The 15665-nt window shown below is 54.1% G+C and overlaps 1 protein-coding gene and 1 long non-coding RNA gene across 2 annotated transcripts; one reads left to right on the top strand and one right to left on the bottom strand.

The window, feature by feature from the left end:
- Nucleotides 1–862: 862 nt before the first annotated feature.
- Nucleotides 863–15274, top strand: LOC143435766 (ankyrin repeat domain-containing protein 24-like). Its single transcript, XM_076919236.1, is given in 23 exon segments — nt 863–1102; nt 2118–2150; nt 2152–2205; nt 2320–2406; nt 2408–2445; nt 2528–2616; nt 3143–3207; nt 3863–3920; nt 5576–5646; nt 5776–5882; nt 6063–6250; nt 6752–6789; nt 7245–7325; nt 7417–7524; nt 8157–8201; nt 8281–8379; nt 9346–9418; nt 9613–9731; nt 9829–10845; nt 10847–11221; nt 13719–13850; nt 14017–14082; nt 14331–15274. Coding segments are annotated over 23 exon segments (3060 nt in total). The 5' UTR covers nt 863–1063; the 3' UTR covers nt 14409–15274.
- On the bottom strand, nt 9040–9578 carry LOC143435767 (uncharacterized). Its single transcript, XR_013106191.1, has 2 exons — nt 9460–9578; nt 9040–9341 (listed from the first exon to the last, which is right to left on the bottom strand). It is a non-coding gene; the product is annotated as an uncharacterized LOC143435767 (long non-coding RNA).
- Nucleotides 15275–15665: the final 391 nt, after the last annotated feature.

Raw genomic sequence — 15665 nt, 5'->3', positions numbered from 1 at the left:
TTCAGTTGATCGGATTCCTATGACCCAGCCTGGGAGTTGTGCACGGGCCCAGATCCATGTGCCTGATGAATGAAATACAGTTCTTATTGTGTATGCATGGTGTACCAGGCGTGTTGTGCAGGGCGGTGCATTCTGCTCAGCCTCAGCACGGCCCTCTGGAGCTGTGTCTGGAAAGTATATATGAAACCCATTGTGCATATGAGGAGGGCCGAGGCCCCAACATGTGAGATCTAGATCAGTACCATAGGTGGATAATGGCGAGGCAGGCCTGGGATTCAAGTTCGGGGTGAGACTTGACAGCCACTGGAGCGAAGCAAATAGATGGATAGACAGGTAGGCCGGAGGAGTGAAAGGGAGAGAGGATGCCTGCGTGGATGAATGAAGGAGTGAGCCGACGAATTTTGCCCATGAAAAGACGTGTTAGTGAATGGGTGGTGAGGAAATTATTGAGCGAATGGGTGAATGAAAACATTAACAAATGTGTGTTGGAGAGAACGAATGTGTGAATGTGTGAAACGATGGATGAACGAATTAATGAAAAGATAGGCAGGAATGTATGAATGAATGAATGAATAGATGAATGAATAGATGATTGGAAGGTGATAGCTGAATGAATGATAGGCCACCTGCCCATCATTCTAAGTAAGGTGAGCTGGAGGTGAGGAGTTAGCGGGTTGACACCGGATAGGGACCATCCGGGAGGTGAGGGTCGGAGCCTGAAAGGGGGATGGAGCGTGTCAGTGCGGGAGTGAGCGCGGTAGTGGGGAAGAGCTGCTTTTATAGCGGGCGAGCCGGCCTTGGGAAAATGGGATTCACTCATGGAAAGGATGTGAGCGGGGTGGGGTGGGGGTTGCTGAGCTTTTGTGGGAGGGGCCTGGAATCTGGGGAGAAGCTGGGCGGGCTCTGTGCCTAAGGAGGATGTGGAGCGTGCCTGAGACTGGTAAGGGAGGGTGCGGAATGTGGGGAAGAGTTGTGAGGAGCCTGTGCCTCGGCAGGAGGGCGGAGCTCCTCGGGCGAGGAGATGGGCGTGGTCTGATCTGGCCCCGCCCATCTCCGGTTCGCCATGAAGCAGCTGTGCTTGTGCGCTGCTGCCTCCTTCGCGGTAGGCGTTTGGGTCCCTCTGCACCTTCCCCTCCTTCCTAGAAAGAAGCTCGGCGGGGGCGGGGCGCCTGTGGAGCCTGGGCGGGAGGTGGAAGGGCCGCGCCGAGGGCGTCCGTGCAGGCGCGGGTCAGGCAGGCCGTTGCGGGATTGCAGGTCTGGAGGACACCGTGGACAGTGACTTGGAACAGTCCATGTTCCTGGGCAGTGAGTTTAAAAACACTCGCGGCTGCAGTTGTGTGCTGGCAGGCCTTGTGCTACCGGGGGCAATGGAGCTTTGGCTGAGCAGCTGCGAAGGACGGGGCGAGGTCGTGGGCGCTGGAGGATAGTTGAAAAAGGCCAGTCACCCTTCTTTACACCCAGTCTCAAAAACTAAGACAGTAAAAATAATTGTGAATGAGGCGCTTGGCACCCACCAAGCCCTGGCTTCCATCCCCAGCACTGCATAAACCAGGCGTGGTGTTCCACACCTGTCATCCCTGCCTTGAGGACTGGGAGTCAGGAAGTTCAGGAATTCAAGGTCATCCTTGACACACAGAGAGTTTGAAGCCAGCATAGGCTCAATGAGATCCTGACTCAAAAAACAAAGCAGGGCCATTGAGATCCTGGCTTTAACCCAGCACCTTGGGGGATTTCAGGCTACCGTGGTCTACATAAGAGACATGCTTTTTTTTTTTTTTTTTTTTTTTTTTGGTTTTTCAAGACAGAGTCTCTCTGTAGTCCTGGCTGTCCTGGAACTCACTCTGTAGACCAGGCTGGCCTCGAACTCAGAAATCCACCTGCCTCTGCCTCCCAAGTGCTGGGACTGGGATTAAAGGCCGTGCGCCACCACTACCCGGCGAGACATTGCTTTTTTTAAAAAAAAGTGATATCTTGTTAAGGCACACAGAGGTGGTTTGAGGAGGATTGATATTCTGGAAGCTGCCCTGGTGGTGGGCCTGGAGACACAAGCTGGGGGATGCAGGTTTTCAGAGGACACTGTCTCGAGGCCCCCAGCCCAGGACCACCTATCCCAACAGCTCCGGCTCAGCCCCACTGACCTCAGCTCCTGCCCCACCCTGTGGCCGGTGCCCTATCCCGAAACCCGCAGCCAGAGGCAGGCGCCAGGCAAGTGCTCAGGGGGTGGGGTGGGGGAGAGCCTGGAGCAACTGCCCCTGTTCCTTGGTGGGGAGGGGACATCGACCCACTCAGTCCCTCGCACCTCTGGGTGTGCCACCGCAGGGTCAAGACTGGGGCAAAAGTGACCAGCGACTGCTCCAGGCAGTGGAGAGCAACGATGTGGCCAGAGTGGCCTCGTTGATCACCCACCAAAGGGCTGGTGCCTACAAAACTGGACCCCGAGGGCAAGTTCTGCGTGAGTGTCCAAGCCCTGGGGCTGGGATGGCTTCTGGACATTCTTCTGGAATTGACCCCTGACTCATGCCTCTAGGTTCCACTTAGCTGCCATGAGGGGTGCGGCGGGCTGTCTGGAAGTGATGCTGGCTCAAGGTGACGATGTCATGAGCACCGATGGAGCAGGTACTCCGGACACGCCCCTGGTGGATGGGCAGGGCCTGCATCAGCTGTCCGGAAGCAGAGACCACAAGGTCCAGCTGTGGGATCTCCGTGTCCACACTGGGGTTGTAGCTCAGTAGGTAGGACATTCACCAAACATGAGGGAAGTCCTAAGGTCTGTCCTCTGAACTACTGGTGCACACCTGACATCCCAGCATCTGTGTGGGGCACTAGATGGGGGAGTTCAGGGTGATCCTCAGCTACTTATGAACTGGAGGCCAACCTGGGCTAGATGAGAACCCATTAAAACAAAAGTAAAAGACCCCTCTGATGGCAGCACCAGGCTGCAGAGGCAGGGTGATCCCTGTGGGTTCTAGGCCAGTCTAGATTACTTGGGACATTATTTCAGAAACAAAGATAGCAAAGGAATATAGCAGTAAAAGGGCCCCTGGGAAGAGCAGAGTTTTAAGAAGCAGGTGAGTTTGGACATTCAGGTTTGGGAGGCATCTGAGAATACCTGGAGGCCACTCTTCTTCTCTTCTCCCCTCAGGTTACAATGCTCTTCACCTGGCAGCCAAGTATGGGCACCCAGAGTGTCTGAAGCAACTCTTGGAGGTCCTCATGTCCTTTCCCTGTCCATACTGAATTCCAGCTATTTCTCCAAACCCCAGCTGCTCCTGGTCCCCAGCCCTGCCTTGTCCCTTTGTTACAGTCATCAAAGTAGGGTTATCTGGAGGGCTGGAATATGGGTTCTAGGGAAGGAAGATGGGGGAGGGAGAAAAAGAGCCCGAGAGGCTGGAGAGATGGCTTAGTGGTTACAGCACCGGCTGCTCCTGCAGACGACTGGGATTTGATTCCTACTATCCCCCATGGAGGCTCATAGCCATCTGTAACTCCAGTTCCAGGAGATCGGACGCCCCCTTTTGGTTTTCTCAGGCATTACACTCACATACACATACATACAATTTAAAATAGATCTTCAAAAATAATCAATTTGTGGGTCTCGGCAGGTAGATAGAAACATTTGCCTCAAGCCTGATCTGATTTTGTTCCCTGGGAGGCACACGGAAGGAAGGAACAGACTCCCACAGTTTACCTTCCAATCTCGGCAGTGTGCTGCGCCCTGTGTGAACATGCACATGCCCAGAAACTCAACAGGGAGTTATGGGAAAGAACCTGGGAGAAAGCAGGGCCCAAGGGAGCAGGGGAGGACAGGGGGACATCAGCCACTTAGGAAATAGAGATGGCATCACCTGTCACTCCTTCCTAGGCTTCCTGCGTGGTAGACATTGAGGACAGCAGTGGGTGGACAGCCCTTCACCATGCAGGTAGGTACAGCCATGTTCTCCCAAATTCAAGGAAGGCCCTCTGCCAGTGAGCCATACCCACAACCCTTACGAGGCGGGGCTCCTCTGTGACCACGCCCTCATGAGGCGGGGCTCCTCCGTGACCACGCCCCCACTGGGATTCTAGACAGGGACTGCACAACCAGGCCCCCAGCTCTCTTGCTGGGGGAATTCTGGGGGGGTGGGCTTTCTCTCTCTGACCTGCAGCTTCTGGCCTTTTCTTAGTTTTAAAAGAATGTGTGTTCATTTATCCCTGTGTGTGGCCTGTGGAAGTCAAAAGGCAATCTTATGGTGTCGTCAGGCACCCTCCACATCCTTTGAGACAGGCTCTCTCACACTGTAAGCCTGGTTGGCTGAGCAGTGAGCCTCTGCTCCTCTGCCTCCTGGTGCTGAGTCACAAGCACGCACTCCCATACCTGACTCATGTGGGTTTCAGGAATGAGGCGCAGGGCCTCACCCTTCCCAGCCCTCTTCTTACTTTGATAGAGTCTCTCTCTGTAGCCCAGGCTAACCTTGAAGTCAGGGGGTCCTACTGCCTCAGCCTCTGGGTTTCTGGGTGATGGATGTGGGCCACAATCCGGGTCTGCTTCACTTCTTTTGATGAGTGTGCAGTTCGGTGATCAGCCCTGAATGCAGTCCCCATCTGAACCTGGCCCTTTGCCCACCACACAAAGAAGTCAGGCACATGTCCTAGTGGGGGACCCTATTTCCTGGACCCCAAAGCCTAGTCTCTGGGTGTACAAAGTGGGGTGCCTAGAACCCTAATTCTTTCCAGGGTCTCCTGGGTGTCTTGAATGCAGGTAGTCCCTCCAGCACACCCCTCAAACTCAGACTCCATCCTCAGAGCAATTAAGGACTTTACTGGAGCCCATGAGCACAGGGCCTAGGTCAGAGGCCTGTTCCTGGGGACAGCACACTTGGGTTTACTTTGGAGGTGTCAGCCACTAATTCCCCAGTCAGAGTGGAACCACCAGGTGGTGTCAATGCCAATAGGGGATATCTTAAAAATTAAGTTGCATGTATTCATTTATTGTGGGGTTAGGGACATTCCTGTCATGATGCTTGTGTGACAGTCAGAAGGTGACTTGGGAGCTGGTTATCTCTCTCCCAGCTAGGCCCTGGGCCTTGAACTCAGGTCATTTGGCAGCAAGCACTTTTACCAACTGAGCCATCTTTTTGACCCAGTTTTTAAAAAGTTGTTTTTATTTGATTTTAAATTTTCGTGAAAATATATTTTTAAAATTATTTTATGTGTGTGAGTGTGGTTTGGTTGCATGTATGGCTGTGTTCCTCATAAGTGCCTGGTGCCATCAGAGGCCAAAAAGGGCTGTCAGATCCCTGGAACTTTTACATACATGAGCTGCCATGTGGGGGCTGGGAATTGAACCTGGGTCCTCTGTGAAAGTAGCCAGTGCTCTAACTACTGAGCCATTGCTCCAGCTCTGAGGTTTTAGTTGAGGTCTCAATCCGTCTTCCAGCCTGGGCCTCCAGCTGCTAGGATGACCAGTGTTAACTGCTATATTGTACAGTGAGTTCTAGGCCAGCCTAGGCTACAGCCTAAGACACTGTCTCAGCCACATAGTATCTTGGCAGGCAGCTGTCTCTCCAACCACTTTTCTTTTTCTTGTCTGTCCCAGTGGCTGGTGGTTGCCTGTCCTGCTCAAAGCTGCTCTGTTCCTTTAAGGCACATATGAACCCTCGGGACCGGGTGAGCTGCTGGGATCACATTGGGTGGGGTGACAGTGTTATCCTGTGGTAGATGCCCACCATGGGCGGCATCCTAGGCATCGTGTGCAAAGCATGGGTGAGACTCATGCCATTTCATGCTCTCTACCAGTCGGGTGCCACGCCCCTCATCATAGCGGCTCAGATGTGTCACACAGATCTGTGCCGCCTCCTCCTACAGCAGGGGGCTGCCACAAATGACCAGGACCTGCAAGGCAGGTGAGCACTTCCTCCCGACCTTTCCACCATATGCTGTGGGATTTGGGGCAAACATCTGGCCCTCTTTAGCTGGCGACCCAGTTGCCCCTTCCTCCTTGTTCTTCCTGGCCTGGGTATAGAGACAGGTGTAGGGTGTGGGGGACAAACCTCTGCCTCCTCAGCAGTTCCTTTACCCCACAGGACAGCCTTGATGCTGGCATGTGAGGGGGGCAGCCCTGAGACTGTTGAAGTACTCCTGCAGGGTGGAGCCCAGCTGGGCATCACTGATGCACTGGGCCAGGATGCCACTCACTATGGAGCCCTGACTGGAGACAAACTCATCTTGCAGCTTCTACAGGAGTCTGTACAGCGCCAGTCACCTCCTAGTGGTATGCAAGCCTACCCCTGCTCTCCTAGGCAGTTTCTGGACATCCCCTTATACGTTACTGATAGTTTTGAGGTACCCCAGTCTGCTGAGTCATGAACATTCTCATGCTTCCTAACTCAGGGCAGTTTCAAGAAGCCCCAGTGGTCTGAGGGTCCACTGTGACTTCCTGGGTCATCCTTAGTATGGAGACTCTGCCTTTCCTAAGAGGTCAGGAAGCTCCCCTGCCGAGTCTCAGAGTCAAAGGCCTTCCTCACTCAGGATTCCACCCATAGGTCTACCTTACTCAGAGGCTGGATTTTGTGGTGTCCGACTAGGAGACCGGAGCAGTTAGATCTGAGTTTGAGGTTAGCCTGGGGTACAGAGTGAGACTCACAGTATGAACAAAAGAAGCTCTAACGCTGGGAAGCTTTGAGAGCCCTTGGAATATCTTGGGTTGGCCAGTGACCTTTCTAGAGCCGAGAACACAGAACTGGGTGCCAGATTGTCTCCTCTCTCTCCCCAGCCTCTCTAGAGGATGACTCCGGAGAGGCCTCATCTCAGGTAAAAGTCCGAAAGGTGTGAAAGTCCCATGCCCTGTGCACCACATACTGTCCCCTGACCTACAGGAAGATATATATGTATATGTACAGGGTTCTGTCATGGCCCCTATCCAGGATCTGCCCCTGCTCAGTGGCAGTCAAGTGAACACCAGCAGTCCTACCCACTGGAGACAGTGGGACTGGGATCATTCAGGGCTGCTTCAGACAGAGCAAGAGTGGGCCTGGCCACTTTCCACACCCCTGCCCTGGGTCTGTTGTGTCTCAGGCTTAACGGGGAATAGAAAATGACATAGAAGCTGACAGAGCCAGGGAAAGTATACACAGTGAACCACACCATCTAGAGTAAGTGGGAAGACACAGGGTCCTTCACAGCAGGAAGGCAGGGGGCTGAGGATGCTGACAGCACATGGCGGTCACACTGTACCCATGTACTCCCCCGCGCTCTGCCCACACCAGAACTCAGTGTCCAGCCATGAGAAGCAAGGAGTCCCCAAGAAGAGGAAGGCACCCCAGCCTCCAGCCAGCATGCCAGTTCCTGTAAGAGTTAGGGGAAGCCTGGGGCAAGGTGGGGTTCTGCTAGCCCTAGAGACTTTACCTAAAGTGGTGTCCCCTGGTGGGGAGGGGACAGGACGACCGGGATGCTTATGAGGAGATTGTACGTCTGAGACAAGAGAGAGGCCGGCTCCTGCAGAAGATCAGGGGCCTGGAACAGCACAAGGAACGCAGGAGGAAGGAGGTCAGGAGGCTGCAGGCCCTGCAGTCTGGGGGCGGGGGAACAACTCCCTGGGCTACCATACCACCTACCTTCCTCTCCTTCCTTCTCCCTCTTCCTCACTCTCCCTTTGCTCCTGACACTCAGCCCTCTCCTTGGCCTTTCAACAATCCAGGCTCTGTTCAGCCCCAGGGCCTTTGCCCATGCTGTTTGCAGTATAGAATTGCTGTCCCTCCAGCTGTCCCCAAGGCTCCCTTTCTCCAACATCTTCCCTGCCACCATATTGAAAATTGTACCCTCCTTTTCAGCTTTGTTCATTTTAACCAGAGCACTCTACCACTCAAAGGCTCGCCCACGAGGGCAGGCTCAGGTGAAAGTGCTGAGCTCAGGGTGGATGAATACTGGATGGGAGTGGCCCACGGTATACGAGGAATGTATGAATGAGTGACTGCTTGCATGCATGAATGAATGAATGGCCCAGAACAAGATGTGCTATGCAGCAGGCACTGTACCAAAGTGCCCTGAGTGGAAGAACAGAATGGGGTCTGACAGTCACAGTGGCACACAGTAGGTGCTCACTGTACGTGAAGAAAAGACATGGCTACCAGACACTAGGTGGTACATGGCCATCCAGTCCCAACCACTTCTACCTGCAGCCCCTGGAGGCAGAGGCCAGCTCAGTGCACAGCCTGGAGAGACAGGTAGGTGGGGAGGGCACAGCCAGTGTTTGGGAGGGTCCAGTGTCCTGAAGTCCTCAAGTGCTGACCTCCGTCTCTGTAGGTACAGGAGCTGCAACAGATGCTGGCAGAGAAGCAGGAGGAAAAGGAGAGTCTGGGCCGGGAGGTGGAGAGCCTGCAGAGCCGCCTGTCCCTGCTGGAGGTGGGCGGGGCTTGGCAGTGCAGAGCCACAAAAGGAGGGTGTGCAGAGGGGTCAGAGTGTTGCTGTAGGGGCAGGGCAAGAGGCTGGGTGGGTTGGAGCTTGGAATGGACGTAGAGGTGTAGGGGAAAGCAGGGGGTGAGTGGGGAACGGGGGTATCATCAAAGTGTGTTGTGCCAGTGTTGGGAGGTACAAGGGGCGGGGTCATGGCATAGGTGGGGAGTGTGGTAGAGTGTGGGCAACTCTGACACGCCAGAACTTCACCTATGCAACGCAGTGCAGCCCCACACATGACTTCCATAAAATCACACACTTGCCAAGACTTCTGCAAACACACACATGCAAAGATGGCAGCCTCTCTGACACACACATCACACACGCCTCAAACATATAAATATAGCAGTCACACACAGGCCACAGCCCTCACACAAACACCCACACACTGTTCAACCTGTGCAATTAGAGTTAGCGATATAGACCAGTCAAGAAGGAGGTTGCTGCCACCCCTACTGACCTGAGTTCACTCCCCATGTGATGGGAGGAGAGAACCAATTCTCGAGTTGTCTTCTGACTGCCACCTTGTACTGTGGCATGTGTGCACTCCTGCAGACACACAAAATAAACGTGATAAAATATCCGTACAAGCACGTAATCACACAGACACACAGAGGTGAGCATGTACTTGGGGATGTGCTGGGATTCAAACCCAGACCCTTGACTCTATGGCCAGAGTGTGGCTCAGTGGTGAGTACTTGCCTAGCGTGTGCTAGCCTGCGCCCTTGTCCAAACCTGCATCTCATTAGAAGGGGAAGGGCCATTTGGGTGCTCAGCGAACACAGACACAGCCAGTTGGGAGTTGCCTCCGCCCCGGCGTTGTGTGGGTATATGGACATTGTCCGTTTGGGGGATCTAAAGTCTCTTGTCAGTAAGGGGCAGGATCTGAAGGTCTACTTTGTGCTGGACTCCTAGAATGAGAGAGAAAACACAAGCTATGATGTGGCCACCCTGCAGGATGAGGAGGGTGAGCTGCCTGACTTCCCAGGTGAGATCTGCCCCCTCTATCCCACCCTCCCTGCTGCCTACCCGGGATCCTGAGGGGTGGATGGCCACGTGGATACAGAGCCACGACCATAGCTTCCCGTGGCAGAGGCGTGTGATCCCCACTGAGCAGCTCCCGACTGTCCCTCATGGTGTGTGTCCCCCAGCCTGACTCAGTGCTGTTCTCAACCCTGCCAGGAGCTGATGCACTGCTGTCAAAGAACCAGAGTCCATCAGCAGAGGCCATGCTTGCTTCCCTACAGGAGCAGGTGGCTCAGCTCACCAGGCAGAACCAGGAGCTGCTGGAAAAGGTCCAGGTGGGAAAACTGAGGCAGTGGACATCTCTGCAGACCGCGGGGTGGGCAGGGAACACGGTGAGCCTACCACTTAGCCTGCCTGCCTCCCCACCCCCAGATCCTTGAGGAGTTTGAAAAGGACGAGGCGCAGATGGTGGAAGAAAGTCAGCCCGAGGTCGTCCCCCTGGTCTTGTATGAATCCTTACGGGCAGAACTTGAGCAGGTTCGGAGGCAGCACACAGAGGCCATGCATGCGCTGCAGCTGCTGCAGCAGCAGCAGGGGGAGCCGCCGAGGGCCCCTGGAGGAGAAGAGACGGCACACCAGGACATCAAGGACAAGGGAATCACTATCCAGAATGGACCCAGCATCCCAGACCTCAATGGCGTCACGTATACAGAAACCACAGCAAGTGGAATGGAACTCCAAGCAGAAGGCTCCAAGGGCGTCTGGAACACTGAAGCGGGGGCTTCAGAAGCAGGACCCACAGAACCCGAGGCTGCAGGTTCAGAGGCCACGGGGCAAGATGGAGTGGCAGCCGAGGCAATGGACACTAGTGCTATTATGGCTGAGGCCCTAAATGTGAAAGCTGGAGGCGACAATGCTGAAAGTGAGCCAGTGGCTGTAGGAGATACAGGAGGAAAAGAGAACCCAGGAACGAAGGCTGATGGGGTGGATGTGTTGCAGGCTGGGCTCACAGGCACAGCGATCAGAAACATAGAGGCCACCGGAGTGCGGGATACAGGAATTCAGGATACAGGGGTAGAGGCCACGGCAGTGAGGACCACTGGAGTGCAGGCCACAGTGGCGGAGGTCATAGGGGTGAAGGTCACAGGAGTGCAGACCACAGCGATAGAAGCCACAGGAGTCAAGGACACTACCACGGGGGCCACGGAAGCGCAGGCCAACTGCTGGCAGGCCAGGGAGGCAGACAGCACTGGAGCGCAGGACACAGCTATGGAGCCCACGGGCGCACAGGCCACTGTGACAGAGACTACGGAAGCGGAGAGCGGCGGCACGGAGGACCCCTGCGCTGCGGTCCTGCAGCCGGGGGCGGCGGCGGCGGCGCTGCAGGCCGAGCTGGAGACCCGGATCCGAGGTCTGGAGGAGGCGCTGCGCAGGAGGGAGCGGGAGGCTGGCGGCCGAGCTAGAGGCTGCTCGGGGCCGTTTTGCCGAGGCGGAGGCAGAAGCGGAGGAGGCGGCCCGTGGGCGGAGCCGCCAGCTAGAGGCGCTTCGGGAACTGCTGGCCACGGCTACGGCCACGGGCGAGCGTGCACGCGCAGAGGCCGCCGAGTTGCGCCAACAGCTGGCTGCCTCCGAGGCTCGGGTCGCCGAACTCAGCTCTACACTGGACACCGCCCGCGAGGAGCTGGAGCGCACGCGCGGGGCCTCAGTTCCTGCGGACGAGCACGAGCACGCGCTGGGAGCCCTGCGCGAGCACGTGACCCGGCTGCAGGCTCAGCTGGCCGACCTGGCGCGCAGGCACGAGAAGACTAGCGCAGAAGTCTTCCAGGTGAGGCGCATGCGCCAGGCTGTCCTTTCGCAGGATTTCCGCGTGGGCCTGGGCGTCTGCGTGAATGTCTGTACACGTACGCAGTGTTCCTGAGGCCAGAAGAGGGCGTCTGATTTACTGGATGTTGGAGTTACAGACAGGAGCCACCGTGTGGGTATTGGGAACCGAACCGAGGTCTTCTGCAAGAGCAGTGTTCTAACCCCCTGTGCTATTTCTCCAGTCTGTAATATTTTTATTTAGATTTAATTTATTATTTTCTATGTGGTGCACACACATGGCATGGTGGGAAAGTCAGGTGGCAGCCTGTGGGACGCAGTCCTCTCCTCACCATGTGAACCCTGAGCACCAACCAAGGCTATTAGGCTTAGCTGCAAGCACCTCCACCCTCGAGCCCTGATGTGTGTGTTGTATTTGTGTAGCAGAGACTTGTGTAGTCCAGGCTGATCTTGAATGCGTCATCCTTTAGCCTCTACCTTCCAATTAGAGGGATGATGGTAGGACCTGTTTACACAGAGGTGCATGCTGGGCCAGCGCTCTACCCGATGAGCCCTATCTGAGTTGAAAATTTTGTTATTGCTAACTAGGTGACTCAGAGCTGCACAGTGAGGCCCTGAGTCAACAAAACAAAAAGCGAGCAAACGTCCTTAAAAGGGAGTGTGTGTGTGTCTTTTGTTTTGTTTTGTTTTGTTTTGTTTTTTGAGACAGGGTCTCTCTGTGTAGCCCTGGCTGTCCTGGAACTCACTCTGTAGACCAGGCTGGCCTCGAACTCAGAAATCCGCCTGCCTCTGCCTCCCAAGTGCTGGGATTAAAGGCATGCGCCACCACCGCCCGGCGGCGTGTCTTTTGAGAGTCTCTCTCAATTCTTGGGTTGGCCTTGAAGTCACAGTGTAGCCTTGGAACTCCTAATCCTCCTGCCTCAGCTTCCTGAGTACCTGTGTCACAGGCTTGTACCACAAATGAGGACGCCAGGACACAAAGAGGCCTAACTCCCTGTCCAGGGTCAAACATCTAGTAGTCAGTGGTTCTTGGCAGGACCAGCGTGTTCCGGTCGGGTGGGAATCAGAACCTCCCTTGACGTGGAATGGTATCAGCTCAGCATGGAAGGGTGGGAACAGCCCAAGGATCCAAGCCTCTGTGGGGTCTAAATGTCCCGAGAGTCACGTGTGGGCTTGGGCCACAGGTGCAGCGTGAGGCATTGTTTATGAAGAGCGAGAGGCACGCAGCCGAGGCCCAGCTGGCCACGGCCGAGCAGCAGCTCCGGGGGCTTCGTACAGAGGCCGAGAGGGCGCGCCAGGCCCAGAGCCGTGCCCAGGAGGCCCTGGACAAAGCCAAGGAGAAGGACAAGAAGGTGGGTTCCCTCCTTGCTAACTGTTGGTGCCCACTAACCCGAGATTACACAAAACTGAAGAACCTCCCAGCCAGCAAGGTCTTGAGAATTTGGCCCATTTCTCACGTGGGAAACTGAGTCCCAGAGAAGAAAGAAAGTCTCAGCTGGATTCACTCTTGGTGTCAATGCTCAAATGCATCATGGTAACCATGGTAACAGATATCCAGCCCTTACTGTGTTCTCTAATTATCCCCATTCGAAGTAAGGGGCACAGAGAGGTGATAGCACTCAAAGAAGGTCACATGGCCATGAAATGGGTTATAAGCTGGGATTTGAACCCATTTATACATTTGAAAAATGTTTAAAATTTCACATATTTACTTATGTTGGGCTTGGGGCATGCATGTGTGGTCAGAGGACAACTTGCCTGAATCCATAGTGTTCAACCATGTGGGTCCCAGGGATTAAACTCAGGTAGAGAGACAGCTTGGCAGCAAGTGCCTTTGCCCTTGGGCTGTATAATCAGCTCCCAATTTTATGTTTTTGGGTATGCCCTTCGTGTGCATGTGCATGTATGGAAATCACAGGTCAACGATGGGCATCCCATACAATGAGATAAAAACCTCAGGTTGGGTTTATGGGCTACTGGGTATGGCAGACAGCCCAGACCCTAAATTTGTCTAAGGTGTGCCAACATAGGCCTTAAGATAAGGGGATGAATGGTGTTTTTCTATGAAGAACCAAAAACAAAACAAAAACCAGTATTTATTGACCTGGAGGCCCCATAATGTCTGGTTCCTGTTTGCTGTGAGCAGACATGGTTATGGGGCAACAGGACTTTGTTAGTGAGAGTCACGTGCGGTTTGGACCCTCTAAGGGCCACAAAGTAGGTCTTTCTTTGGATTTTCTTCTCTCCAAATATTTAAAAAACTGAGGAGTGTTTTAAGCCCTGGCTGTATAAATACAGAGTTTTTGTCAAGTTCTCACAGCATTCGCCTTAAATGACTAAATTCCTGGACTGTTCTGACAACCAGGAGCTCAGAGTCTGAGTCAGCTCAGCTCCTTGGTCGAATTAGTGACCCTGTGCCAAACTTCCCAGGAAAGGTGCAGAGGTCCCTGGTCCCTGCCTAGCTCAGCGTGACCACTCACAGGGTCCCCTCCCCTTACCAGATCACAGATCTGTCCAAAGAAGTCTTTACACTGAAGGAGGCTCTGAAGTTGCAGCAGTCCACCCCAGCCAGCTCCAAGGAGGAGGAGGAGGCCCTACGTGGCCAGGTGACAGCCTTGCAGCAGCAGATACAGGTACTGGTTCTGTATCGTGGGCAGGGGTGATGGGAACCACAGACAGGCAGTCGGCATAGATGGCTGGCAGGGTGCAGGCTGGGCAGGGGATATCAGACCTCAAATTCACAATGTACACAAGGATGACCTTGAACCTCTGATCCCTCCCTCTCCCATGTGTCCACAGGAAGAGGCCCGGGAGCACGGGGCTGTGGTGGCTTTATACCGTACCCATCTCCTGTATGCCATTCAGGTGAGTCCCCTGCCTCCTGACTCCATCTCTGGGTACCTACCTGGCTTTATCGTTTCTCTGCACCACCTGGGCTTCAGTTTCTCCTGTTTAGAGCCAGCCTCATGGCTTCTGGGGACATCCCGTGCACTGACCTATTTCTTAGGGCATTGACTCCCTTGGGTTTGAATAGAGAGATTTGCAAGGGACAGGGAGCACCCAGCAGGAGCACCAGGGTGTGACTCTGCCTCTGTTGTCTCCCACCTCACCAGGGACAGATGGACGAGGATGTACAGAGCATTCTCAGCCAGATCCTGCAGATGCAGCGGCTTCAGGCTCAGGGTCGCTGAGGACACAGCTCAGCCGTTCAATCTTCACTCTTCACCTCTGCAAGCTGAAGCCACAGACACCACCTATCCCAGCTTCCAGGGGTGAACTGACTCAACACTCAGTGGGACACCAGCCTGGGCCTTAGCGATGGCGGCCAGCTGACCACCCCACAGCTCCCTGTGGTCTGGCCCTCTGCTTCCCATCACCACAGCCCCCTGTAGTCTGGCCCTCTGCTTCCCAGCACTCCGCATTTGATATATTGGGAGTCCTGATATCCCACTCAGGAGGACAAGCCCATTGTGTGTGTGTGTGTATGTGTGTGTAAAAGAGAGGGGGGCAGGCATAACCAGTGTGACACACTAGGGGAGGGCAGGGATGGGGCAGGGGACTCAGAACACAGTTTGATCTTCTGACTCCAGAACACAATTATGGCAATAAATATGAGTGCACTGCAATATTTAAAGAAACCAAGGAATAGAGTTGTATTTCAGGGGTGGAGACCCTACCTAGAACCCTTGGGGAGGAGGCGGGGTTGAACCCTATGACCACTCTAGAGGTGGTGGGGGCTAGGACAATTGAGGCAGACTAAAATCATGCAATAGCCATCTTTATTCAAAGTCCCGGACTTATAAGCTCTCAGGTTTAAGAAAGGTTGCATGAGGACAGCCAGGGCTACAATGAAACCCCCTCAAAAAAACAAAGAATAAGAACAATAAGAATAATATGAAGAAGAAGAAGAAGGAGAGAAGAAAAGAAGGAACATGTTTTTCCTTAGAGGTCTAAACATTTGTTTGAATACAGCAGCAGGCAATGATGACTAATCTGAAGTAATCTCACTCCTATGGAATAATGCTGGTACGGGCATGAATACACTGAGGCCACAAGATTCTTGCCTTGTTTCTTGGAGTGTTCTTATAGCATTCGCAATTCTCCTTAAATGACTGGATTCCTGGACTGTGTTCTGACAATCAGGAGTGTGCTTACCTTATGCAAGACCTATGATACCAAAGTAACTTACTTATTTTCTTGTTTTCTTTCCCTTTCTTTCTTCCTCCTGTTTCTTTCTCCGTCTCTCAGAGTCTCTCTCTCTCTCTCTCTCTCTCTCTCTCTCTCTCTCTCTCTCTCTCTCTCTCTCCTCTGTTTTGTTTTTTTGAGACGGGATAGCTCTGTATGGACCTGGCTGTCCTGGTCCTTATGGCTTCAGAGTCACAGAGGTCCTCTGCCTTTGTCTTCCGAGTGCTGGGATTAAAGGCGTGCGTGCAACCACCGACTGGCAA

Source organism: Arvicanthis niloticus, chromosome 22, assembly GCF_011762505.2.
Source record: "Arvicanthis niloticus isolate mArvNil1 chromosome 22, mArvNil1.pat.X, whole genome shotgun sequence".
NCBI classification, from domain to species: Eukaryota; Metazoa; Chordata; class Mammalia; order Rodentia; family Muridae; genus Arvicanthis; species Arvicanthis niloticus.
This window is presented reverse-complemented; position numbering and strand designations above follow the sequence as displayed.